This window comes from Orussus abietinus, unplaced genomic scaffold, assembly GCF_000612105.2.
Source record: "Orussus abietinus isolate OABI.00-Male unplaced genomic scaffold, Oabi_2.0 scaffold173, whole genome shotgun sequence".
NCBI lineage: Eukaryota > Metazoa > Arthropoda > Insecta > Hymenoptera > Orussidae > Orussus > Orussus abietinus.
In genome coordinates this window covers 113,092-138,131 of record NW_019394381.1, presented here as the reverse complement: position 1 = coordinate 138,131, position 25,040 = coordinate 113,092, and the positions used below count along the sequence as shown (strand labels likewise).

The window sequence follows — 25,040 nt, the reverse complement described above, 5'->3', positions numbered from 1 at the left end:
CCTATTCAACATGTTGGGATTCTGGACTCTCTTCGTGTGGATGACCACGTGGGTAGTCGCGGCCAGACTCTTCCGTAGTCCTGGACCTGTTATCATTTTTTTGTTTTAATTAGTCTTTGTACTCGCGGTCGATATTGAAACGTTATTTGATAATAGATCATTTTCCACTCTTTGAAAAAGGAGCCATTTCGTCATACGGGCGAAATTCCTCTGACCGTGCAGGCAATATTGGACCTAACGTCGGGCGCCTTTAGGCGCTCTTAGTAGCCAAAGGGTTAATTGTAATCTTTTCTTTATGAGAATACAAAACGGGCCGATTTTAAGGGCTAGTTTTTTATATCCGTGGAAATAGAAGAACTTGGAGAGATTCGTTGAGCTTTCTGGACGACTTAATATATCGCTATAATAGCTAACCCATTTCGACATAAAGGCGAAATTCCTCTGACCGTGCAGGCGATATTGGACCAAACGTCGGGCGGATTTAGGCGCTCTTAGTAGCCAAAGGGTTAAGGGATACGTATTCTAATTTTGTTTGTTATTCATTAACGGTTGAATATTGAAAATCGGGGTCTGTAGATGTATTCGTTATTTATAAATACCTATATACAGATATAAGAGTGGTTATCAGGACTCTTCAACATGTTGGGATTCTGGACTCTCTTCGTGTGGATGACCACGTGGGTAGCCGCGGCCAAACTCTTCCGTAGTCCTGGACCTGTTATCATTTTTTTTTTTTTAAATAGTCTTTATACTTGCGGTCGATATTGAAACGTTATTGGATAATAGATCATTTTCCACTCTTTGAAAAAGAAGCCATTTCGTCATACGGGCGAAATTCCTCTGACCGTGCAGGCAATATTGGACCTAACGTCGGACGCCTTTAGGCGCTCTTAGTAATAATGATACATTATAAAATAAATGATAATAGGTACACTTTTCCTCAGTTTTTCTCAAGCTTTATATATAGCCATGCTGATAATGATACATTATGAAATAAATGATAATAGGTATACTTTTCCTCAGTTTTTCTCAAGCCGTTCCGCACGTAGAGTCCTCGGAGAACTTCCAGGTTTACTGGAACGTCCCAACTTTTATGTGCCATCAATATGGGATGTTCTTCGAGGAGGTTTCCCAGGCTTTTGGGATCCTCCAAAACGCCGAAGATCGATTCCGAGGAGATCGGATAGCTATTCTGTACGATCCTGGGATTTTTCCGGCACTGATAAAAGAAGCCAATGGTAAATTGAAAGGGTGAGCCAGGATGAGTTTTGGGTCATGCACGAGAAGTTATTCATAAAATTCGGATTTTTTAATTAAATTATTTTAAGGTCAAGTGAAACCCCCTTTAAATCAGTCTACTCAAATAAGACACTTTTTTTTAAGGTGCTCGTGAGATATGTGTCAAAGTTTCGGACAGTTCTATCTAATACACTTAAAAAAAAGTGTCTTATTCGAAGCAACTGATTAGGGGGGTTTCACTTCACCTTAAAATAATTTGTTTAAACAATACAAATTTTTAAAGTGTCAGGATAATTGTTTGGTGCTTGCTAGTCATGTGTCAAAGTTATGGATGGTTCAATCTAATATCCGTAAAAAAAAAAGTGTCTTAATCGAAGCGACTCATTTGAAGGAGTTTTTACTTCACCTTAAAATAATTTGTTTAAACAATTCAAATTTTTTAAGCGTCAAGATACTTGTTTGGTGCTCGGGAGTCATGTGTCAATGTTTCGGACGGTTCTATCTAATGCCTTTAAAAAAAGTCTTATTCAAAGTGACTGATTTGAAGGGGGCTTCACTTCACCTTAAAATAATTTGTTTAAAAAATTCAAATTTTTTAAATGTCAGGATAATTGTTTGGTGCTCGCGAGTCATGTGTCAAAGTTTCGGACGATTCTATCGTTACAAAAATGTGTTTTATTCGAAGCAACTAATTAGAGGGGGTTTCACTTCACCTTAAAATAATTTGTTTAAACAATCTAAATTTTTAAAGTGTCAGGATAATTGTTTGGTGCTCGCGAGTCATGTGTAAAAGTTTCGGACGGTTCGATCGTTACAAAAAAGTGTTTTATTCGAAGCAACTGATTAGAGGGGGTTTCATTTCACCCTAACCCTTGTGAGGACGGAGCTCTTTTGACATATGGGCGAAATTCCTGAAGACGTGCAGGCAATATTGGACCAAACGTCGGACGCATATATGCGGCGGTAGTTCGCCAAGAGTTAAAAGACCGTTCTGCGGTAATAAAAAACAAAAAAAAAGGTCCGGTCGAAGCAGTAACTTTGGACAAATTTAGGGAAACTGATGCGGAGGAACGGAGGGGTGCCGCAAGAAGGAAACTTGACGTGGCACTTGCAGCTTTTCATGAAGCACCTCTCGGAGCAAATCCCAGACGAGGATTTTCAAGGATTAGGAGTGATCGACTTCGAAAGTTGGAGGCCGATATTCCGACAGAATTGGGCGTCTTTGGCCCCATATCGCGATCTGTCGATCGATATAGAGCGGAATCGACACCCCCTTTGGGATAAAAAATCCCTCGAGAAGGAAGCTGCGAGGCGTTTCGAAAAAGCTGGGAGGCTGTTCATGGAGGAGACTCTCAGGGTGGCGAAAAACTTCCGACCAAAGGCCACGTGGGGGTATTATGCTTACCCATACTGCTTCAATCTTACCCCATACGAGCCAGGAACAAGATGCGATCCTCAGGCTTTGAAGGAGAACGACAAGTAAGGGATAATCTGTACATTAAGGTGATATGAAAGGCGGTGAGAAATTTAATCCAGCTAAGTTAAATCATTTTTTGTCAAAAGTCAACATTTTTAAAGAGTCAAGATAATTCCTAAGTGCTCATAGGTCATGTGTCAAAGTTTCAGACGGTTCGATATAATGCTCTTAAAAAAGAAGTGACTGATTTGAGGGGAGTTGCACTTCACCTTAAGGTGATATGCAAGGCGCTGAGAAATTTAATCCAGCTAAGTTTAACTTTTTGTTAAAAATCAACATTTTTAAAGAGTCAGGATAATTCCTAAGTGATCACGAGTCATGTGACAAAGTTTCAGACGGTTTTATTCAATGCTCTTAAAAAAGAAGGGTCTTATTCGAAGCGACTCATTTGAGGGGGGTTTCACTTCACCTTAAAATAATTTTTCGAATAGAAATAAGATGATATTAAAGGTGCTGAGAAATTTAATCCAGCTAAGTTAAATCATTTTTTGTCAAAAGTCAACATTTATAAGGAGTCAAGATAATTCCTAGGATATAATATATATTTGAATGTCGTTAGAAATGATTAGAAATTCTATAATTTTCATTCTTCAGAATATCGCCTCTCTTTTCAGAATGTCTTGGCTGTTCGATCATCAGCAAGCTTTATATTCCTCGTTATATTTACGGTCAACCCTGAAGACATCGGAGAAGGTGGGCTTGATCAGCGGAAGAGTAAAGGAAGCTCTGAGAGTTTCGAGAAGATCCAAATCGAAACCCATAGTTATTCCCTACTTTTGGTACAAGTACCAAGACAAGAGGGACGTCTTCCTGGACATGGTGAGTCATTTTTAAATGTTAAGGTGAAGTGAAACACGTCGAGGAACTTGATCGACGTCGATAAAAAGGATTTTTCTAAATACCTACGTTGCTAAGTTGAAATTCTTAATGTGGTCCAATATCGCCTGCACGGTCAGACGAATTTCGCCCATATGTCGAAATGGCTCCGTGTTCAAGGGGTAAAAAATGAAAATGTTGAAATTGTCAGAACAATTCATAGGTTCTCACGAGTCATTTGTCAAAGTCTCAGACATTTCGGTACAATACCCTTGGAAAAAAAGTGCCTTATTCGAGTCGACTGATCACAGGGTGTTTCACTTCCCCTTAAAATCATGCTGATAACCTCTTATCAATGAAGAAAATCGGTAAACTCTGCGAACATTTATTTTTTGTTAAATTTAGGAGAACATCGACAATGGTCTAAGGGAAATCGAGAACCTCGGGGCCAATGGAGTCATCATTTGGGGCAGTTCGAATGATCTGAACAATAGAACAAAGTGCCAGGATTTCAGGGACTACCTCAACAATGTTCTGGGTCCGATTGCTAAGAGGCTGAAGGACACCAAGAGCAGAAATTTGTTTAAAAATCTCGGAAATGCAGAGATCAGTTCAGAAGAGGAAGTCTATCTTCAAGGAAACGAATCTGATGAGAACGACCTCAGCAGCAACGAGCGGGATGAAACGATTTTAGGAAACGACGTTGCTGGAACTATCTCGCAACATGGCCGGGTTGCTGGAAGACTTTTTAAGGACGAAGATGTTAGCAGGGAAGAAATAGAGTCGAGTACAAGATCGAGTTGAAATTTGAGAACTGAGAGCACGGAGAATCCGTCAAGGTCTTCTGTTTTTGTTGGAAATTTCACGACGGGGATTTTTAACCCTTTGCATTCCGTTGTTTCCTCTGAGGAGACATTTTAAGTCTAGATGGGATAGCGCGGAGTGCAAAGGGTTAAAGGACCTGGTGGGGAAATTACCAGTTCAGATAGGGACATAATTCCCCCAGAAGAGACTTCGTAATGTTTTATGAGGTCATTTTTAAAACAGGAAATAATTGTTGATCCGGTGCAACCAGATGATTGTATTTGCGACGAGATTTGTCATATTGATATCGGATGGTGGAATTTGTTACAAGGTTCCAAGGTGCCGGTCGAATAGTTCGGGATTCTGCCACTAGGGGACTAAAGGATTCTCAGGGCAGATTCTTCTTTTAGAAGTCGGAAAGTCCAGAAGAAAGAGAAAAAGCAAAAGAAGCTCATCCTTGATTTCAGGAAAAAGGATCAGACGAATGTGAAGCAAGAAAGAGAGATTTGTCATATTAATTTCAAATAGTAGAATTTGTTACAAGGTTCCAAGGTGCCGGTCGAATAGTTCTGGATTCTGCCACTAGGAGACTAAAGGACTCTCAGGGCAGATTCTTCTTTTAGAAGTCGGAAAGTCTAGAAGAAAGAGTAGGAGCAGAAAAAGCTGATCCTCGGTTTCAGGGAAAAGGATCAAACGAGAGTGAAGCAAGGAACTAAGAGAATAGGTGATTCCGGGAAAGGATGTTGGAACCATCAGAGCGGAACACGGTCGTGGTGGTGGAGTAAGATTCCTTTAGAGTAAAGATCGCTTCAGAAGTGGAAAAAAAGTGTTTGGCGCAAGTCTAAGTTCAAGAGCAACGGCTGGAGGTACAGTGGCGGACATGATGTCTTCCCATCGCCCCCTGATACAAAATCCATGGAAATTCACATACATTTTGGCCCACTTCATAACTTAACCCTTTGAACACGGAGCCATTTCGACATATGGGCGAAATTCCTCTGACCGCGCAGGCAATATTGGACCAAACGTCGGCCGCCTTTAGGCGCCCTTAATAGCCAAAAAGTTAATTGTAATCTTTTCTCTATGAGAATACAAAACGGGCCGATTTTAAGGGTTAGTTTTCTATATCCGTGGAAATAGAAGAACTTGGAGAGATTCGTTGAGCTTTCTGGACGACTTAATATATCGCTATAATAGCTAACCCATTTCGACATAAGGGCGAAATTCCTCTGACCGTGCAGGCAATATTGGACCAAACGTCGGGCGTCTTTAGGCGCTCTTACGAGCCAAAGGGTTAATTGTAATTTTCTCTCTACGAGAATACAAAACGGGACGATTTTAAGGGCTAGTTATCTATATCCGCGAAAATAGAAGAACTTGGAGAGATTCGTTGAGCTTTCTGGACGACTTAATATATCGCTATAATAGCTAACCCATTTCGGCATATGGGCGAAATTCGTCCGACCGTGCAGGCAATATTGGACCAAATGTCGGGCGCCTTTAGGCGCTCTTAGTAGCCAAAGAGTTAACCGTAATTTTTTCTCTATGAGAATACTAAACGGACCGATTTTAAGGGCTAGTTTCTAAGGAAGAACTCGATGTTCGTGAAATTTGATTTAAAANATATACATATAGGATGACCTTTTCATATCACCTTAAGAAAATTGAGTATCGTTTGTAATTCCACTTAATTTAATTTGATTATATTTTGCACTTGATAGTAGTATCTATTCGACATAAGCGTATCTATTTTTGCGGAAAATAATTTTTTCGTTCAATGCGGCGGACATGAATGCCTCCTCTGTGAATATATCGCCAGCAGTATATAAAGAGAAGGTATTTATGCCCCTTAGTATGTACCTATACGTGAATTCATGTCGGGAAGGCATTTATGTCTGCCAGTATATAGTATCTGTGATGCCGTTCACGGTATCAGTATAAATCACTGGGGCGTATATGTATTTTGGTGTACGTGTATTTATGAAATATATGTGTGTGTTTTCTATACGTGATGATCATCAATTCCGGTCAGAGTCATCCAGCTTTCCACACGGAGAAAAATGAAGGGTCGTTATTACTGAAACTGCGATAACCGTTATGACAATGGAGCATACATTGTTAACAATGTTATTTCAAACACATCCGAATGAAAATACAAAAACGATGTTTTTACGTGAAAGTTTGTACGAAAGTATTCAAAATTTTGAATAAAAATTGAAGGGTCGTTATTACTGCACCTGCGATAACCGTTATGACAATGGAGCATACATTGTTAACAATGTTATTTCAAACACTTCCGAATGCAAATGCATATTAAAACCACAAAACTCGAAATGAAAACCGAACAAATGTGTATTACATTTCGAAAAACGATGTTTTTACGTGAGAATTTGTACGAAAGTATTCAAAATTTGGAATAAAAATTGAAGGGTCGTTATTACTGCAACTGCGATAACCGCTACAACAATGGAGCATATATTGATAACAATGTTATTTCAAACACTTCCGAATGAAAATACAAAAACGATGTTTTTACGTGAGAGTTTGTACGAAAGTATTCAAAATTTTGAATAAAAATTGAAGGGTCGTTATTACTGCACCTGCGACAACCGTTATGACAATGGAGCATACATTGTTAACAATGTTATTTCAAACACTTCCGAATGAAAATACAAAAACGATGTTTTTACGTGAGAGTTTGTACGAAAGTATTCAAAATTTGGGCAATGAATAATAAGCTGAGAAAAGAAATCGATTCAAATTGTTAATAAATGTACTACAAAGCGCTTTTTTCAAAATACTTACAATTGTGTATGACATAGTACATTTCGAAGACAACATTTCTACGTGAGAATTCATACGAAAGTATTCAAAATTTTGAAAATAAATGATAAGCTGAGAAAAGAAATCGGTTCAAATTGTTAATAAATGTACTACAAAGCGCTTTTTTCAAAATACTTACAATTGTGTATGACATACTACATTTCGAAGAACAACGTTTCTACGTGAGAATTTATACGAGGATATTCAAAATTTTGAAAAGAATTGGTAAGCTGAGAAAAGAGATCAATACAAATTGTTAATAAATGTACTACAAAGCGCTTTTCTCAAAATACTTACAATTGTGTATGACATACTCCATTTTATAGAACAACATTTCTACGTGAGAATTCATACGAAAGTATTCAAAATTTTGAAAATAAATGATAAGCTGAGAAAAGAAATCGGTTCAAATTGTTAATAAATGTACTACAAAGCGCTTTTTTCAAAATACTTACAATTGTGTATGACATACTACATTTCGAAGACAACATTTCTACGTGAGAATTCATAGGAAAGTATTCAAAATTATGAAAATGAATAATAAGCTGAGAAAAGAGATCGATACAAATTGTTAATAAATGTATGCTACATTTCGAGGAACAACATTTCTACGTGAGAATTCATACGAAAGTATTCAAAATTTTGAAAAGGAATGGTATGCTGAGAAAAGAGATCAGTACAAATGTTGCAAGTAGATTCTAAAAAATACCACTAAGCGACCAATTGAAATCTAACATGAAACTTTGAGTAGAACCTTAATTAGCATCGGAGAGATCCTGTTTCATTGAGAATATGTTAATGATCATCGGTAAACCTTCCACTAAATTCCACGACTAACCCATCTAATCTCCAAACCTTGTAGTATGATGATGCGATAGCCTCACAACTGGTGGCTATCACATCATCATACACCTAACTCATTTAACATCCCACAATTTGGTATCCCAACTTTTCAGTTTGTTTCCCATTAAGATCTGGAAACTTGGTGGAATTTCGCACATTGCGTGTCTTTTAAAACTACAGCTTCCATTTGTCCCGTTTTCATTTTCAGCGCCACCTTTTCTAATTTAATCACACATTTGTATTCGAAAATGTTCAAAATATCGAATGAATTTGCCCTACTGCTCATTTCAAACTTGGATTCTGTATTCGAAAATGTTCGAAATATCGAATGCATTTGTCCTACCGCTTTTTTGAATTTGAGTTATTCGAAATTCAATATCCAGTGTCAAATTTTCATTTCAAGTGCCGTCGTCTGCGGTTTTAACTGAACATGTATTTATATTTGAAAATGTCCGAAATATCGAATGCATTTGTCCTACCGCTATTTTTGAACTTGAGTTATTCAAAATTCAATATCCATTGTCCAATTTTCATTTCAAGTGCCGTTGTCTGCGGTTTTAACTGAACATGTATTTGTATTCGAAAATGTTCGAAATATCGAATGAATTTGCCCTACCGCTCTTTTTGAACTTGAGTTATTCGAAATTCAATATTTAAATTTATCCCCTTTTCATTTCGAGTGCCGTCGTCTGCGGTTTTAACTAAACATGTATCTGTATTCGAAAATGTTCGAAAAATCGAATGTTTTTGTCCTACTGCTCATTTTAAATTTGGATTATCCAAAATTCAATATCCATTGTCCAATTTTCATTTCAAGTGCCGTCGCTGCGGTTTTAACTAAACATGTATTTGTATTCGAAAATATTCAAAATATCGAATGAATTTCCCCTACTGCTCATTTTAAATTTGGATTATTCAAAATTCAATATCCATTGTCCAATTTTCATTTCAAGCGCCGTCCCTGCGGTTTTCACTATACATGTATTTGTATTCGAAAATGTTCGAAAAATCGAATGCATTTGTTCTACTGCTCATTTCAAACTTGGATTATCCAAAATTCAATATCCATAGTCCAATTTTCATTTCAAGTGCCGCAATTTCCAATTTTAGTCCACATCTACATTCTAAACTGTTGGAAACACAAAAAGCGCAGAAGAGTAGCGGATCTGGGTCCTTCGAAATTCAACATCCACATTTAACCCGTTTAGTATTTCTAGTGCCGCCATTTCCAATTTTAGTCCACATCTACATTCTAAACTGTTGGAAACACAAAAAGCGCAGAAGAGTAAAGGATCTGGGTTCTTCGAAATTCAACATGCACATTTATCCCCTTTTCATTCCTAGTGCCGCCATTTCCAGTTTTACTCCACATCTACACTCTAAACTATTGGAAGCATCAACAGGGTAGAAGAGTAGAGTATTTCGAGGTTAACCCGAGCTCGGTAGGTAATTCCATATCGGATAGAGTGATAGAAACCCCATTTCATTGAGGATATGTAAATGATCAGCAATAAAAACCCCCCACCAGTAGCGCCAAGCTAACCTAACCTAACCTAACCTTACCCGAAAATCCGCAGTTGCGTCGCGCCGCCTCGGATTTTCCTCGCAGCGGATGGCAGCTCCCTCGGAGCGTACTTTAGCACTAGGACACGACAAGTTTTACTGGTTCGAGGTGTAAGGCCCGAGGCGATGTTGCTTTTTCCAGTGGCCACAGCAGCGCGCTAGTGGGAAGGTAGTCAAAGCTCTCTCCGTCTCTCTTGGCGCTGCCCCTACTCCCCCCGACCTGGCGTCTCCTTCTAGCTCTCCTCTCCAGAAGAGGATCGGCTCCGGGAGAACGGAACGGGAACGGGAACGGCTTGGAACCGAGCGCACCGAGGAGGAGGTGGTCATGGTGGAGGTGGACGAGAGAACGGAACACGAGAGATCGGCAGCACAGTTTCGTGCTCAGCTCGGCTCGGCTCGGTCAGCTCGAAATCGGCTCGACTCAACCTGGTCCGCGACCCTGACTCGGTGCGCATTCGTATCCAGCTAGGTCTTCGCCAGGGATCAGCTCCTTCGGACCCGCCCCCGTTCGGGACCCAGCTACGCCGATCAGCAGCAAAGTTCCAAGCCTTCCGACCCTGGTTAACTCCCAGCAAGGTGTCCCTTCCGCCCTCGGCACGCCATTTTGGTGTCTGACATGAAATCGCAGACCGATTCCGGTTGGTCTCGGTATCTTCGGGTCTAGGTCTGCGGCTGGTGATTCGGGGCTGGTGGAACTAGGGAATTTGTCAAGGCGAGTGGATTGCTCTGACCCGACCGAGAGGAGAAGATTGCTGGTGAGTCCGATGATCGGTTTCGACGATGTGGATTTTACAGCGCTTAGTGATGGTACCTTTGCGTCGTCGCAGGGGATACGTTCTTGTTTGACATGATTAGAAATCGAATTTTCACGAAGGATTCAAAGAGTTTAGGTTTGCGGTCGATGTTTTGGGGAATTAATTTCAGTGAGTGGATTGCTCTGGACCAGCTGGGATTGACCCGACCGAGAGGAGAAAATTGCTGATGGGTCCGATGATCGGTTCCGACGATGTGGATTTTAGAGCGCTTAGTGATGGTAACTTTGTGTCGTCACAGGGGATACGTTCTTGTTTGACATGCTTATAAAGCGAATTTTCACGAAGGATTCAAAGAGTTTAGGCTTGCGAATCATGTTTTGAGGCTGTTGGACCTGGGGAATTACTTTCGGCGAGTACCAGCTGGGACTGATCCAATTTCGACGCGGAGATTGCTGGTGAAGCCTCAAATGTTGGACCTGGAGGATGTTTTGCGTCGTGGATGTTGGATTTTTGTGGTCTTGCGTCAAAGGATTAGCATTAACGTGTTGGTGTTTGATGGGATCTAGCTGATCGGTTTTGACGATGTGGGTTTTAGAGCGTTTAGTGATGGTAACTTTGCGTCGTCGCAGGGGATACGTTGTTGTTTGGCACGATTACAAAGCGAATTTTCACGAAGGATTCAAGGAGTGTGGATTCAACGTTGTGTGGGGGTTCGATTTGGTCCCCAGTGGTTCCATTTCATCGTTGTCTGGTATTTAGATGAATGAAGCTGGGTCTAGGATCTTCGTAACACCCATTTGAGTGCATTAGACCAAGAATCGATGAAGTGGCGGAATCCGAAGGATTGATTATCAAAAGATCATAATTCTAGAGACTGACTACTGCGATTAATAATGTTGTGTGGAGGTTTGGTTTGGTCCCCAGTGGTTCCATTTCGTCGTTGTCTGGTCTCTACACACACGAAGTTGGGTCTAGGATCTTCTAAATACCTATTCGAGTGCAGTGGGCCAGGAATCGGTGAAGTGGCGGTGCCCGGAGGATCGATTATCAAAAGACCATAATTCTAAAGACTGACTACTGCGATTAATAATGTTGTGTGGAGGTTTGGTTTGGTACCCAGTGGTTCCATTTCATCGTTGTCTGGTCTGTACACACACGAAGTTGGGTCTAGGATCTTCTAAATACCTATTCGAGTGCACTGGGCCAGGAATCGGTGAAGTGGCGGTGCCCGGAGGATCGATTTTCAAAAGACCATAATTCTAGAGGCTGACTAATGGGAAAGGTGTTGACTCTCGAGGGTGTCGCTGTTCTTCGGGGGCCCTCCGTCCTCTCGAGGATCCCAATAACCTAATTGCCGGGCCAAATATAGCTTTATCATCCTGGACGCGAGTCACGGTGTCCAGTAATATGATCCCGCTCGGTCGCCATCTTTTAAAAGCAACAAAAGACACCGTGTAAGGAACAATCTCCTCGGCCACCACTGAGAAACCCATGGATCTAGTTTCTTGTAAACCAATAAGTCCGGATAATCCGGGAGAAGCGTTAGTCCTGCGATCGTTCACACTAACGGTGTGCGAACGTTTAAAAAATATAACAATATTACTTTTATATACAAATATATGGAACAAATTAACAAATACGAGATGTGTGGTACGTAAAATGGCCGCTAGAGACCCCTGGTGTAAAATCTCACTTAGTGCTCCATTCTTTTCTTCATAAATACATAGTAATAAAGTCAGGCGTCATCTATAGGGAATTTCTATAAAAGGGGAAGGCTTTTTATAGTTAATTTGCATTCTCAAACGCCGACAAGACAGTAAGACAATCATCCATGGAACTGTTTTGTGTGGTAAAATCTGTCAGAGATGAGACGCGTCACTTTTCATCATGGCCTCCACTAATATTCCGTCGATCTGCTCGTAAATCCATCATTGCGAAGCATTTACAGCCTACATACAAGGTAGTAAAAACGACGGTATGCATAACAATCCCTCATCGGCCATAATTCCTCCGAAGGCCCTTAAAGTTCCCGAAATCGAAATATATTGCTCCAACCGTTAAGGGGATACGAAAATGGCGTCAAAGGGGTCTTGTTTATGAAACTTTTCTCCAAAAGGGATGTACCAAATCGTTTCAAACTTGACAATGTGAATATGGAGGCTACAATAAAGGTCCTTAAAGTTCCCGAAATCGAAATATATTGCTGCAACCATTAAGGGGATACGAAAATGGCATCAAAGGGGTCTTGTTTATGAAACTTTTCTCCAAAAGTGATGTACCGAATCGTTTCAAACTTGACCATGTGAATATGGAGGCTATAATGAAGGTCCTGGTACCGAAGGCCCTTAACATTAGAACTACCGGCGGATTTTTTTTTTTGTATAAATATATTGCTCCAACCATTAAGAGGATACGAAAATGGCGTCAAAGGGGTCTTGTTTATGAAACTTTTCTCCAAAAGGGATGTACCGAATCGTTTCAAACTTAACAATGTGAATATGGAGGCTACAATGAAGGCCCTTAAAGTTCCCGAAATCGAAATATGTTTCTACAAAACATTAAGGGGATACGAAAGTGGCGTCAAAGGGGTCTTGTTTATGAAACTTTTCTCGAAAAGGGATGTACCAAATTGTTTCAAACTTGACAATGTGAATATGGAGGCTATAATGAAGGTCCTGGTACCGAAGGCCCTTGACACTAGAACTACCGGCGGATTTTTTTTTTATAGGATGGGCCATTTGAAACCAATCATTTTGACTGGTCTTGGTAGTTCTAGTGTTAAAGTTCCCGAAATCGAAATATATTGCTGCAATCATTAAGGGGATACGAAAGCGGCGTCAAAGAGGTCTTCTTTATGAACCTTTCCTCCAAACTCAGTGTACTGAATCGGTCCAAACTTTACAATACAAACATGTAGAATATAAGGAAGGTCCCAAAACCCATAAAATTTCAATTTTGTCAACATTTGTTCATAGATGTTTTTAAAATTCCTTATAAAAAATGAAACTTCCTGAGTGTCAGGACCTCCCCTGTATCCTCAATATTCACGTTACAGAGTTTGAAACAATTCGACACCACCCCCTTCGTAGAAAAGTATGACGAACAATTAAGCTTTCAGATGTCACTTTCGCATCCCCTTAAGGGTAGCCCAGGGCCGCGGAAGGGGAGGGGGGGGGGTGTCGGTAAATTTGGCGAAAACGCGAGCAGGCCCTTCGGTAAGAAATGGTAGCGCCGACGGAAGGGTCGAGGAAGACGAAGGGACCGTTTTAAGGAGGCGAGCATTAAAAACAACAATGTCATTACATTTTAACGAGCTGTTCTTGGGTGCCCTCCTATAAACTGCGTCGTCGGGGTGTTGGTTTGCAGGCATGTGGTCCACGCGGGGTCCCGGGGCCCAGGGCGCCCCCCTCCGTTCCGCAGATGGGTCCGTGGTGGGGGTAGGGCCCCTCCGCCCCCCTCCACCCGCGGCGGGGCCCGTTCCCCTCCCCAGCGGCGACACCGACCATTACCACCCCGCCCGCGGCGTCCCTTGGGGCCGGGGAATTAGTATGGGTGAAGAAACAAAAGCAGGACGACCGGGCCCCGGCTATGAAAAAAGACGAGCGGAGATGGCGCCACACGTCCAGCGTGTTTTCGGGGCATCCTCCGGTGCTGTTAGCGGGCTCCTCTTTTTTCCTCCCTCTTATACCGCCTTTTCTCCTCTTTTTAGGCGGCCCTCCCCTCCGGTGCGGGGATCGCCGGGCCCTTATAGCGGTAGCCGGCTATCTCGCACCTTGGGAAACCGTCCGGCTTGGGGTGGGGGCTTTGGGACCGTTTTCCCTCGTCAATGGGCCCCCGGTTTCGGTCCCAAAGACCGGGATTTATCTTGCCCGATTGGATCTTATTATAGGGACGGTCTGGTGATTATTAGTTTTTCGGGAGATAGGACTTACCTAGCCATTTGCCTTCATGTGGGGGATGGTTCTACTGAGGGAAGATGCTGCGCCATCTACGAGAAAAAGGATGATGCAGAATTCATTGGATTTCTTTTCTTTTTTTTTTATTGTTCCGCGGTATGCGGTAATCGTATTGTAGTTATTTGTAACACGATGAATGTCTTACTCCTTTGTTCGGGGAATCTTCTTCGCGGCACGTGGGTCGGCACTTATCGCAGGTCTTGCACGTATATCTTCCTTCCTAGCGACATTCTTAACACGTGTACAGGATAGAGAGGGGAGGCGTATGCGTAATCCTCGGGCTGTCCCCGTTAACGCGGGACATATTCCCATCCTTCCGCTTGAAAGATTCGATCATTCGCGGAACTTTCCATCGGCGCGGGACTGACACGGCCGTTCGTTTGCCGACGGTGCACGGTCCCGATATGCACGTTTATCACGACTTCGACTCGCTGGGGAATTCCCAGGGGCCTCAGAAATCCCCCCCTTGGATATACGAAATCCAGGGAAAAATTAATATCTATACTTGCGGAGTTACGTCCGCCCTGGAAACCATAAATCGCCCTCGAAGGATCGCTCGAGTTGCGAGTTCACCGATTTCCAATATGGCGGACTCGGCAGCCGTGCTTACACCAGCGTGCCGATACTCGCCCTCGTGTGTGCGTGTACGTTTGTGTACGCGTATATCTATGTTACGTATGAACGCGTACATATACGTACACGCGTATATACTTTCAACGTGCACATGCACGCGTGTATACGTGTATATACTTTCGACGTGCACATGCACGCGTGTATACGTGTATATATTACCGGTGTGCCTGCACACGAGTGGCATGCCAGGGCAAAATCCTCCGTCTCCGTCTCTCCCGTTTGACCCAGATGCGTCCCTCTCTCTCGCGCGGCTTCGTACTCCTATGAGCGCCGGTCAGCCACTCGCGCGCTCCCCACCCATACTTACCTCCTCGGCGGTCGGCGCGGGACTGCGCGAAGGTGATCGGGCCGCGCGCCCTGCCGGAGTTGATACAGGCGCGCGCACACTTCCACGTCGCTAGGCGGCCTTACGGCCGCTTTTCAGCCTCGTACTTGCTCGTACTCTCCCGGCCGTTCGTAGGCTTGAAAGAGATCGCGACACCGACCTCAGGGCCGCACCAGGCCGCCATGTTTAGGGTGAAGTGAAACACCCTTCAAATAAGTTGATTTTAATACAACACTTTTTTTTAAGGGTATTAGACCAAACTGTCCGAAACTTTGACACATCCTGATCATCTAAGAATTGTCCTGACACATTGAAAATTTGGATTTTTCAAAAAAATCTTTTAACTCAGCCGAGACCAGAATCAAAATGGCGCCGAGCTCTCATATTTCGATTGATATACAATTATCGAAGGCTCTGATATGAGAAACGAAAGGGTCGGGACAATTTTATGACAATTTAGAACACTCTGGTAATCGATAAACTCGCATTTGAACGGGATAAAGGCAAAAAAAGTGTTGTATGCGCTTCTATGCCAAAATGATGGGAATATGAGGTCTCGGAGGGAAAATTTAATTGACCTGGAAATCACAGATGGCGCAGGGGGTCCCTCTGCAGTCAGTTAGGGCCTCAGAAAGCATGAATCCAGAGGATTGTTCCAAATGGCATACTCCACCTGTCGTTTTCGTACAATAATTATAAAGAAATTTAAGTAAAACTCCAGAAATCCCCTGGATTCGTGGTTTCCGAGGCCCTAATTGACTGCAGAGGGACCCCCTGCGCCATCTCTAACTTCCAGGTCAATTAAATGTTCACTCCGAGACCTCCTATTCCCATCGTTTTAACATAGAAGCGCATACAACACTTTTTTTACCTTTATCCCGTTCAAATGCGAGTTTATCGACTACCAGAGTGTTCTAAATTGTCGTAAAATTGTCCCGACCCTTTCGATTCTCATATCAGAGCCTTCGATAATTGTATATCGATCGAAATATGAGAGCTCGACGCCATTTTGATTCTGGTCTGGGCTGAGTTAAAAAATTTTGTTAAAAAATCCAAATTTTGACTGTGTCAGGACAATTCTTAGATGATCAGGATGTGTCAAAGTTTCGGACAGTTTGGTCTAATACCCTTAAAAAAAAGTGTTGTATTAAAATCGACTGATTTGAGGGGTGTTTCACTTCACCTTAAGGTGTGTAATATGTTTAAAAAAAAAGTGTTCCATTCGAATCGACTGATTTGAGGGGGGTTTCACTTTACCTTAAGGTGTGTAATATCCTTAAAAAAAAAGTGTTGTATTCCAATCGACTGATTTGAGGGGGGTTTCACTTTACCTTAAGGTGTGTAATATCCTTAAAAAAAAAAAGTGTTCCATTCGAATCGACTGATTTGAGGGGGGTTTCACATCCCCTTAACAGGTTGAGATACCTTACTAGGGAACGCTAGGAAAGAAAGATGGCCGCCACCTCTTCGTAACTCCACCCGCGCAGCTATGCCCCCCATCTCTTTCTTCCCAGAGCCATGGGCCCGAAGCCGGCGTCGGCGTCGGCGTCGCCGATGGCGGCGATGGCGGCGATGGCGGCCGCTAAGAGGAGCGGGCACCTCTCGGATTAGCGGGCGCCTTTTGTGGTGTCCCGCGGCTCCGGGCCGCGTCAAATTTGCTTGAAAATCAAATTAATCTCGCGGCTGGGCGCAGTCCTCTCCCGGCCGGGAACACGAGCAAATCGAGGCCCGGACTGGCCGGAGGTCCGGCTCGCCCCCGGCCGGAGGCGAGAAGAGAAGGTGGCGCACACACACGCACACAGCAACAAAGAGCTTTGGACTTCTGGCTGCGGTTTCAGGGCCGTACCGCCTCGCGACCAGTGTCGCCACCGTCGCGAACCGAGGGTAGGAGAAATCAGGGTATGGTAATGATAAGTCATGTAGTATACGTGGTTGGGTAGGTATAATACGTCATGTAATATACCCACCAAACACCCTATGTTATAATTACATAACACTGGAATAACATGATATATAACGAATGTTATTTAAAAGATATATTAATATCATGTAACGTCGAATTATGACGTTCGGTGATATTGTTATAAACTTGGAAGCATTGCAGGTATATAATGTTAACGTAACAAATAACATGATATATAACGAATGTTATTCAAGATACATTAATATCATGTAACGTCGTCAAATTATGTACTGGGTAGGTATAATTCGTCATGTAATACCTAATGTTACAATTACATAACACTGGAAAGGTATTGACATTAATTTTGGAGAAGGGAATAAATCTGAAAGGTCCTGACATGGCCTGTGCAATCATTCAAATCTCCACTCGTACCTGTGAGGAGTATCAGGTTTTTTTCGACGCCATTTAAGAGTTTTCGATGAAATATATATTTTATGAAATCGCGAAAACTCGTAGGAAGGCATCGACATTAATTTTTGGGAAGGGAATAAATCTGAACGGCCCTGACATGGCCTGTGCAATCATTCAAATCTCCACTCGTACGTGGAAGGAGTATCGGGTTCTTTCGACGCCTTTCGAGGGTTTTTGATGAAATTTATGTTTTATGAAAACGCGCAGAAAGGTATCGACGTTAATTTTGGGGAAGGGAATAAATCTGAACGGCCCTGACATGGCCTGTGCAATCATTCAAATCTCCACTCGTACGTGGAAGGAGTATCGGGTTCTTTCGACGCCTTTTGAGGGTTTTTTATGAAATATATATTTTATAAAAACGCGTAGAAAGGTATCGACATTAATTTTGGAGGAGGGAATAAATCTGAACGGCCCTGACATGGCCTGTGCAGTCATTCAAATCTCCACTCGTACGTGGGAGGAGTACCAGGGGCGCCACATCCTGTCTGTGCGAGATATATAGGGCGTTTCCAAAGGGATTCTTCCCCGAGGGAATCTTAGGCGCACTCAATAAAGGGCAAATAACATGCATCAAAATTAATGGAGGAATACTTTAATAGCATTTGAGAAAGGAAGGAATTTTTCCGTTTACGCTGGCGATACGCCCGTGGCATGTCTTATGCGGCCGTTGAAATCCCCATGCGCGCATGCGCGGACGGTACAGCTGATGCATAATGCATGCTTAACTGGAATATAATGAACAAAAGACTTTGTTTTATTCATTCCGGAAAGTAACGAAATAAAAGTACACGTCCGAAGCCTCGATACTTATTGACCGTTTTGATGGAAGCATACGTTTCTGATTTCTTTGTTATACGTATAGGATTTTAAAGAATTGTCAAGTCATTTATAAAGTGAGACATTTTATTAAAAGAGTGCGACTTCGCATTTGAACGGGATAAAGGCAAAAAAGTGTCTTTTCCCTGTTATGCTAAAACGATGGGAATACGAAGTCTCGGAGTGAAAATTTAATTGTTAATTTATTAGAGCATCAGGAAACTCGGTAGAGTTTCGCACCAAATGCATTTAAAAGAACGTGCGAACGGCACCGAATACTTAACGTCAAATTTCGGCACTTCAATTCGATAAATATTTTTGTCCATTATCTTCAAAGAAATATCGCTGTAAAATCATATCTCCTGGAATTTTTGGAACGATCCAGAATTTTATCACTCTATCGATCCGATTTCGTCACTTCAATTCGATAAATATTATTTTACCATTATCTTCAAAGAAATATCGCTATAAAATCGTATCTCCTGTAATTTTTGGAAGGATCCAAAATTTTAGTCCAAAATTTCATAAATTCGAGCCTGGCGGCACGGTCCAAAATTTCACCAAATACTTATCGCCAAATTTCGTCACATCAATTCGATAGATATTATATTACCATTACCTTCAAAGAAATATCGCTATAAAATCGTATCTCCTGTAAATTTTGGAAGGATCCAGAATTTGTGGTGAAAAATTTCATAAATTCAAGTCTGGCGGCACGGTCCAAAATTTCACCAAATACTTATCGTCTAATTTCGGCACTTCAATTCGATAAATATTTTTGTCCATTATCTTCAAATAAATATCGCCATAAAATCATATCTCCTGGAATTTTTGAAACGATCCAGAATTTTGGTCCAAAATGTCATCGAATACTTAACGCCAAATATCGTCACTTCAATTCGATAGATATTATATTACCATTATCTTCAAAGAAATATCGCTATAAAATCATATCTCCTGTAATTTTTGGAAGGATCCAGAATTTGTGGTAAAAAATTTCCTAAATTCGAGGCTGGCGTCCCTTTCGCCTCGGATGTCGCACAGCCCTGAGTCGTCCTGTCGGCTTCTCGGAACTCGAAATAAGAAACGGAAGATCGGAGATCCCGCGCGAGAATAAAGAGTCTCGGGGCGAGAGCGAGGGGGGAATTGAAACGCAGAGGGCCGAGGGGGGCGAAAACTCGGGTTTCGTCCTGGAAATACCAAGGACCAATTGCCCGGCGTATCCGCCGAGGAATCGGGAGACGAGATTCCTCCTGTCGGGAATCCACCGCTCGCGAGAGGGGCCGAGGGAAAGAGGATCCAGGACGCGCAGATTGGATTCCTCGATTGGGCCCCAAAAAAGGATCGGCCTCCCCCTCTTCCTCCCTGTCGTACTTCCCTTGTCACCCGATGATGCGCACTGCGGCTGCGCGCAACGCCAGCGCACTCTCGCGGCCGTATGGCGCAATTTCCGGAGGTCGTTCAACTTCGGACTACCCAACGCGATGCACTGTCGCGAAAATGACATTCAATCCTCCAATTAGCCCTCCCTACCCAACTCGGGGAAATACGTTCTTAAGGTGAAGTGAAACACGGCGAGGAACTTGATTAACGTCGATAAAGAAGATTTTTCTAAATGCCTAAAATTTGTTTAGAGGTATTTTAAAAATAGTTTATAAAAAATGAAATTTCGGGAGTTTCAGGACCTATCTTAGGGTCTCCATATTCACGTTTTAAAGTATGAAACGATTTGAGACACCCAGTTCTATGAAAAGTTTTATGAACGATTGAGCTTTCGGATGGCGCTTTCACATCCCCTTAAGGTGATGTGAAAGTGACGTGGAAGAGGTTTTGTTTATAATATTTTTCTCCCAGCTCGGTTTACCGAATAGTTTGAAACTTTACAACGTGAATAGGGAGACTATAAGGAAGGTCCTGAAACTCATGAAATTTCAATTCTTTTCAAATTTGTTTACAGGTATTTTAAAAACAGTTTATAAAAAAAGAAATTCCGCGAGNTTATAAAAAATGAAATTCCCCGAGTTTCAGGACCTACCTTAGGGTCTCCATATTCACGTTTTAAAGTATGAAACGATTTGAGACACCCAGTTCTATGAAAAGTTTTATGAACAATTGAGCTTTCGGATGCCACTTTCACATCCCCTTAAGACGCCAGGAGGCGTCGATGAAATGGGACAAAGAGTGAGGCTGAGATCATCTTTCAAAGGTGTCGTGAGATATGCCGATTTTAAGTTATGGATTCTTTTTTTTAGCGAACATGGGGACCATCGGCGGTTTTCTGGTGTGGCTGACGGCGCTCGTGGTCAACTCCTTCCTGATAGCGGCCCATAGGGAACACAAGGTCAGCTGATGTCCCCTTAGCGGGCCTCCCTTAGAAGCCCTATCCTTGAGCAAGGGCTACGATGAACGTCTGCTTCAGGTGCACAACATCGTCCTCTACCCCGACAAGCACAGCTGGTGCAAGACCACACCCATCAAGCAGGTCGTCACCTGGCCTCAGTGTTCCTCCCAAGAGCTGGACAACAACGTCTGCGTCGGGGCGTGCTTCTCCTACATGGTTCCCCATAGCGAGCCCTCCGCACCCGGGGACCTGATCCGGCCTTACTGCGATTCCTGTCAACCTCTTGACAGCATCTGGCACACGGTGAGACCTGAGACTTGGATTGCTTCAAATGAATTCTCGTGAGACCGCGTTTGAAAAGTTGCGTCTCGCGCCAAGGGGAGGTTGGGGACACTTCTATCATGAGTAATTGGTGATTCCTGTCAACCTCTTGACAGCATCTGGCACACGGTGAGACCTGAGACTTGGATTGCTTCAAATGAATTCTCGTGAGACCGCGTTTGAAAAGTTGCGTCTCGCGCCAAGTACTCATTATGGGAGGTTGGGGACACTTCTATCATGAGTAAATCGGTGATTCCTGTCAACTGATTGACAGCATCTGGCACACGGTGAGACCTGAGACTTGGATTGCTTCAAATGAATTTCCGTGAGACCGTGTCTTCGAAATTGCGTCTCACGCCAAGTACTCATTAGGGGAGATTGGGGACAGTTCTAAGTAAATTGGTGATTCCTGTCAACTGATTGACAATATCTGGAACACGGTGAGACCTGAGACTTGGATTGCTTTAAATGAATTCTCGTGAGATCGCGTTTGAAAAGTTGCGTCTCGCGCCAAGTACTCATTATGGGAGGTTGGGGACACTTCTATCATGAGTAATTGGTGATTCCTGTCAACCTCTTGACACGGTGAGACCTGAGACTTGGATTGCTTTAAATGAATTCTCGTGAGATCGCGTTTGAAAAGTTGCGTCTCGCGCCAAGTACTCATTATGGGAGGTTGGGGACACTTCTATCATGAGTAATTGGTGATTCCTGTCAACCTCTTGACAGCATCTGGCACACGATGAGACCTGAGACTTGGATTGCTTCAAATGAACTCTCGTGAGACCGCGTTTGAAAAGTTGCGTTCCGCGCCAAGTACTCATTAGGGGAGATTGGGGACACTTCTAAGTAAATTGGTGTTCCATGTCAACCGATTGACAGTATCTGGCACACGGTGAGACCTGAGACTTGGATTGCTTCAAGTGAATTTCCGTGAGACCGTGTCTTCGAAATTGCGTCCCACGCCAAGTACTCATTAGGGGAGGTTGGGGACACTTCTAACATAAGTAAATCGATGATTCCTGTCAACTGATTGACAGTATCTGGAACACGGTGAGACTTGGATTGCTTCAAATGAATTCCCGTGAGACCGCGTTTGCAAAAGTGCGTCCCGCGCCAAGTACTCATTAGGGGAGATTGGGGACACTTCTAAGTAAATCGGTGATTCCTGTCAACTGATTGACAGTATCTGGTACACGGTGAGACCTGAGACTTGGATTGCTTTAAGTGAATTTCCGTGAGACCGTGTCTTCGAAATTGCGTCCCACGCCAAGTACTCGTTAGGGGAGGTTGGGGACACTTCTAAGTAAATCGGTGATTCCTGTCAATCTCTTGACAGTACTTGGCACACGGTGAGACCTGAAACTTGGATTGCTTCAAATGAATTCTCGTGAGACCGCGTTTGCGAAGTTGCATCCCGCGCCAAGTACTCATTAGGGGAAATTGGGGACACCTCTAAGTAAATCGATAACAATTTTTAGTGAAGAACTTTTTGTTGGCACTTCATCTAAAAGTATTTACCCCTTTCGTTACAAGCACCGAGTACACGTAGAAAAAAAGAATATCTCTAAAACTTACAGAAAAACGTGTAAAATGTACCGCTTTATCAGTTAGAACAGGAACAGCGGATTATTTCTGTCAGCGTTACAGTCAAGTGTCCGGTACTCGGTTCCGTAAAGATTACATCCAACTATATGTAGAGATTACAAGTAAATATTTGTAAGTGTTACGGATAAACATCCGGAATTATTACGGATGAGTAACTAAAGAATACAACTTGACGCATGTCAAAATACCAGAACAATATCCGTGAGGATGTGTGTTCTGAAGCTACTCCAGCCAGGAAATTTTCTAACTTAGCCTTCGGTTCGATTCTTATCCCCAGGTGACCCTGGACTGCAAGGACGAAGAGAACAACCCGGTAACGATGCAGAAGAAGGTGCAGATAATAACGAACTGCTCGTGCAGTTCCTGCATGGAGACCTCGAGAATAAAGCCGGACTACAACACCCTACTGCAGTCGCTAGCCAACGAGAACCTGGACAAGAACGTGAACGTCGTCCACGAGACGCCGGATCTGCTGCTGAACCCCAACCTCAACTCCTCTAAGAACAACTCCCACGACAGGGTCCACGCTAACGAGAGATTCCTTCAGCTCTTCAAGCAGCTGAAAGGGTCCGAAAAGCTGGACGAGTCCGGAGCTAAGGAGCTGTTCTCCAAGTTCGAGGAGGAGATCGACCTGGACAAGCTGCGGGAGATGCTGCAAAAGTACAGCCAGGAGGAGGAACACCCCCTGGTGCACAAACAGGCCCACCACAATTCCGCTTTACTCCACCGTGGACCCCATCACTCCATGGTGATGGACTCCGGGGTGAAGGAGAAGCTGGACGTGGAGCCACACAATTTGCATCCTGCCGTCGCTGGTCAGGAGATAAGCTACAACGACAACGTCCTTCCGGACAAGAGCAAGAAGAAGGACTTCTGAAGGGGCTTGGGTATTTCGGAAGGTGCCTGATCGACCATGGGGAAGATGGGAAAGGGTTTTCGGGTGATCCTTTGACGCTGGACGCCAAAAACCACGCCAAGGACGGACACACAATGGTCCCTGAAATTAGCGGAAATGAATACGGGATGCAAGCGTTCTCCAGCGTTCTCCAATCGACCCTGAGGGACAGCGGAAAGTAGCTGCGGAGAGGAAGAGAAAAAAATTCTAATATATTTCATTATTATTGTTTATTATTTAAGGAAAGACACGAGTCCGCCCTGGCTCCGAGCCTCGGGCTCTGGACCTTGCTAATTTATACGGACCCTATAACCGAGTTTTCCATTATATCTCTTGTTGGCAATTGAAATATAGTATTCATGAAGAAATTATTTATCCAGTGAAGATATTATTTATAATCCGCTCAGGCGCAAAAGGGAATGTTTACAGACGTGGGGGCCAGGTCGTGATGGGACTTTTTTGCGATTATCGCCATCATCGTCGGAATTTATGATCCCGATTTTTTGGGGGAATTAAGGTGATATGAAAGTGTGATGTATGCACGACAAAAAGTGAAAATATTGACGAAACTTTTCTACAAACTGGGCGCACCGAATTATCCCAAGCTCGACATATGAAATGGTCTTAAATTGAGCTTTTAATTCTTTTTTTTTATTTCAGAGGGTTTGGTTTCATGTTTTATTTGGGTAGATTTGTTAAGTGGACTCGTGGCTGAAATACATTTGACCAGAAAATTCTGTAAGTGAAAGGCGGAACTGCTGATATTTTTCCTGGGGAGAATGTAGAGAGTTAAATCAGGGAAATTTAGAATGGTCCTTGCTGCAAATGCCATTCCTGCCGTTTACCTTTCGTATGTGAAATTCCATCTCGTTTCGCCGTAAATCAGATTTTAGTCGAAGCCAGCTGATCCTTCTGTAAATATTCCTCTTTCTGCGTGTTTGTGCAATTTCTCATAGGTATCGCCTTCTTTAACACTAGAATTACCAAGAAGGGTCAAAATGACTTGTTTCAAATGGCTCATCCTATACAAATAAATTCTGCCGGTTGTTCTAGTGTTAACTATTCCTCTTTTTGCGTGTTTGCGCAGTTTCTCATAGGTATCGCCTTTTTTTTAAATATTAATATTTCTGCGTGTTTGTGCAATTTCTAATAGGTATCGCCTTTTTTTTTAAATATTAATATTTCTGCATGTTTGTGCAATTTCTAATAGGTATCGCCTTCTTTAACAGTAGAACTACCAAGAAGGGTCAAAATGACTTGTTTCAAATGGCTCATCTTATACAAATAAATTTTGCCGGTGTTCTAGTGTTAACTATTCCTCTTTTTGCGTGTCTGTGCAATTTTTTATGGGTATCGCCGTTTTTTAAAATATTAATATTTCTGCGTGTTTGTGCAATTTCTCATAGGTATCGCCTTTTTTTTTGTAATATTAATATTGCGGCGTGTTT

General features: G+C 42.7%; 2 protein-coding genes across 2 annotated transcripts; both read left to right on the top strand.

Moving 5' to 3' along the window:
- Positions 1-775: 775 nt before the first annotated feature.
- Positions 776-4,336, top strand: LOC105696543 (hyaluronidase-like). Its single transcript, XM_012419104.1, has 4 exons — positions 776-1,238; positions 2,292-2,718; positions 3,331-3,535; positions 3,938-4,336. The coding sequence occupies exons 1-4, from the start codon at positions 998-1,000 to the stop codon at positions 4,334-4,336; spliced, it is 1,272 nt and encodes a 423-aa protein (XP_012274527.1). The 5' UTR covers positions 776-997.
- Positions 4,337-9,956: 5,620 nt separating this feature from the next.
- LOC105698756 lies at positions 9,957-23,967 on the top strand. The gene is made up of 4 exons (XM_012423284.1): positions 9,957-10,320; positions 20,680-20,768; positions 20,847-21,071; positions 22,975-23,967. The coding sequence occupies exons 2-4, from the start codon at positions 20,685-20,687 to the stop codon at positions 23,572-23,574; spliced, it is 909 nt and encodes a 302-aa protein (XP_012278707.1). The 5' UTR covers positions 9,957-10,320; positions 20,680-20,684; the 3' UTR covers positions 23,575-23,967.
- Positions 23,968-25,040: the final 1,073 nt, after the last annotated feature.

Coding starts and splice junctions, on each gene's coding strand:
- LOC105698756 (XM_012423284.1), top strand. CDS start 20,685: ATGGGGACCATCGGCGGTTTTCTGGTGTGGCTGACGGCGCTCGTGGTC. Junction 20,769..20,846: donor CGGCCCATAGGGAACACAAG/GTCAGCTGATGT, acceptor CGTCTGCTTCAG/GTGCACAACATCGTCCTCTA. Junction 21,072..22,974: donor TTGACAGCATCTGGCACACG/GTGAGACCTGAG, acceptor TCTTATCCCCAG/GTGACCCTGGACTGCAAGGA.
- LOC105696543 (XM_012419104.1), top strand. CDS start 998: ATGATAATAGGTATACTTTTCCTCAGTTTTTCTCAAGCCGTTCCGCAC. Junction 2,719..3,330: donor GCTTTGAAGGAGAACGACAA/GTAAGGGATAAT, acceptor CTCTCTTTTCAG/AATGTCTTGGCTGTTCGATC. Junction 3,536..3,937: donor GGGACGTCTTCCTGGACATG/GTGAGTCATTTT, acceptor TGTTAAATTTAG/GAGAACATCGACAATGGTCT.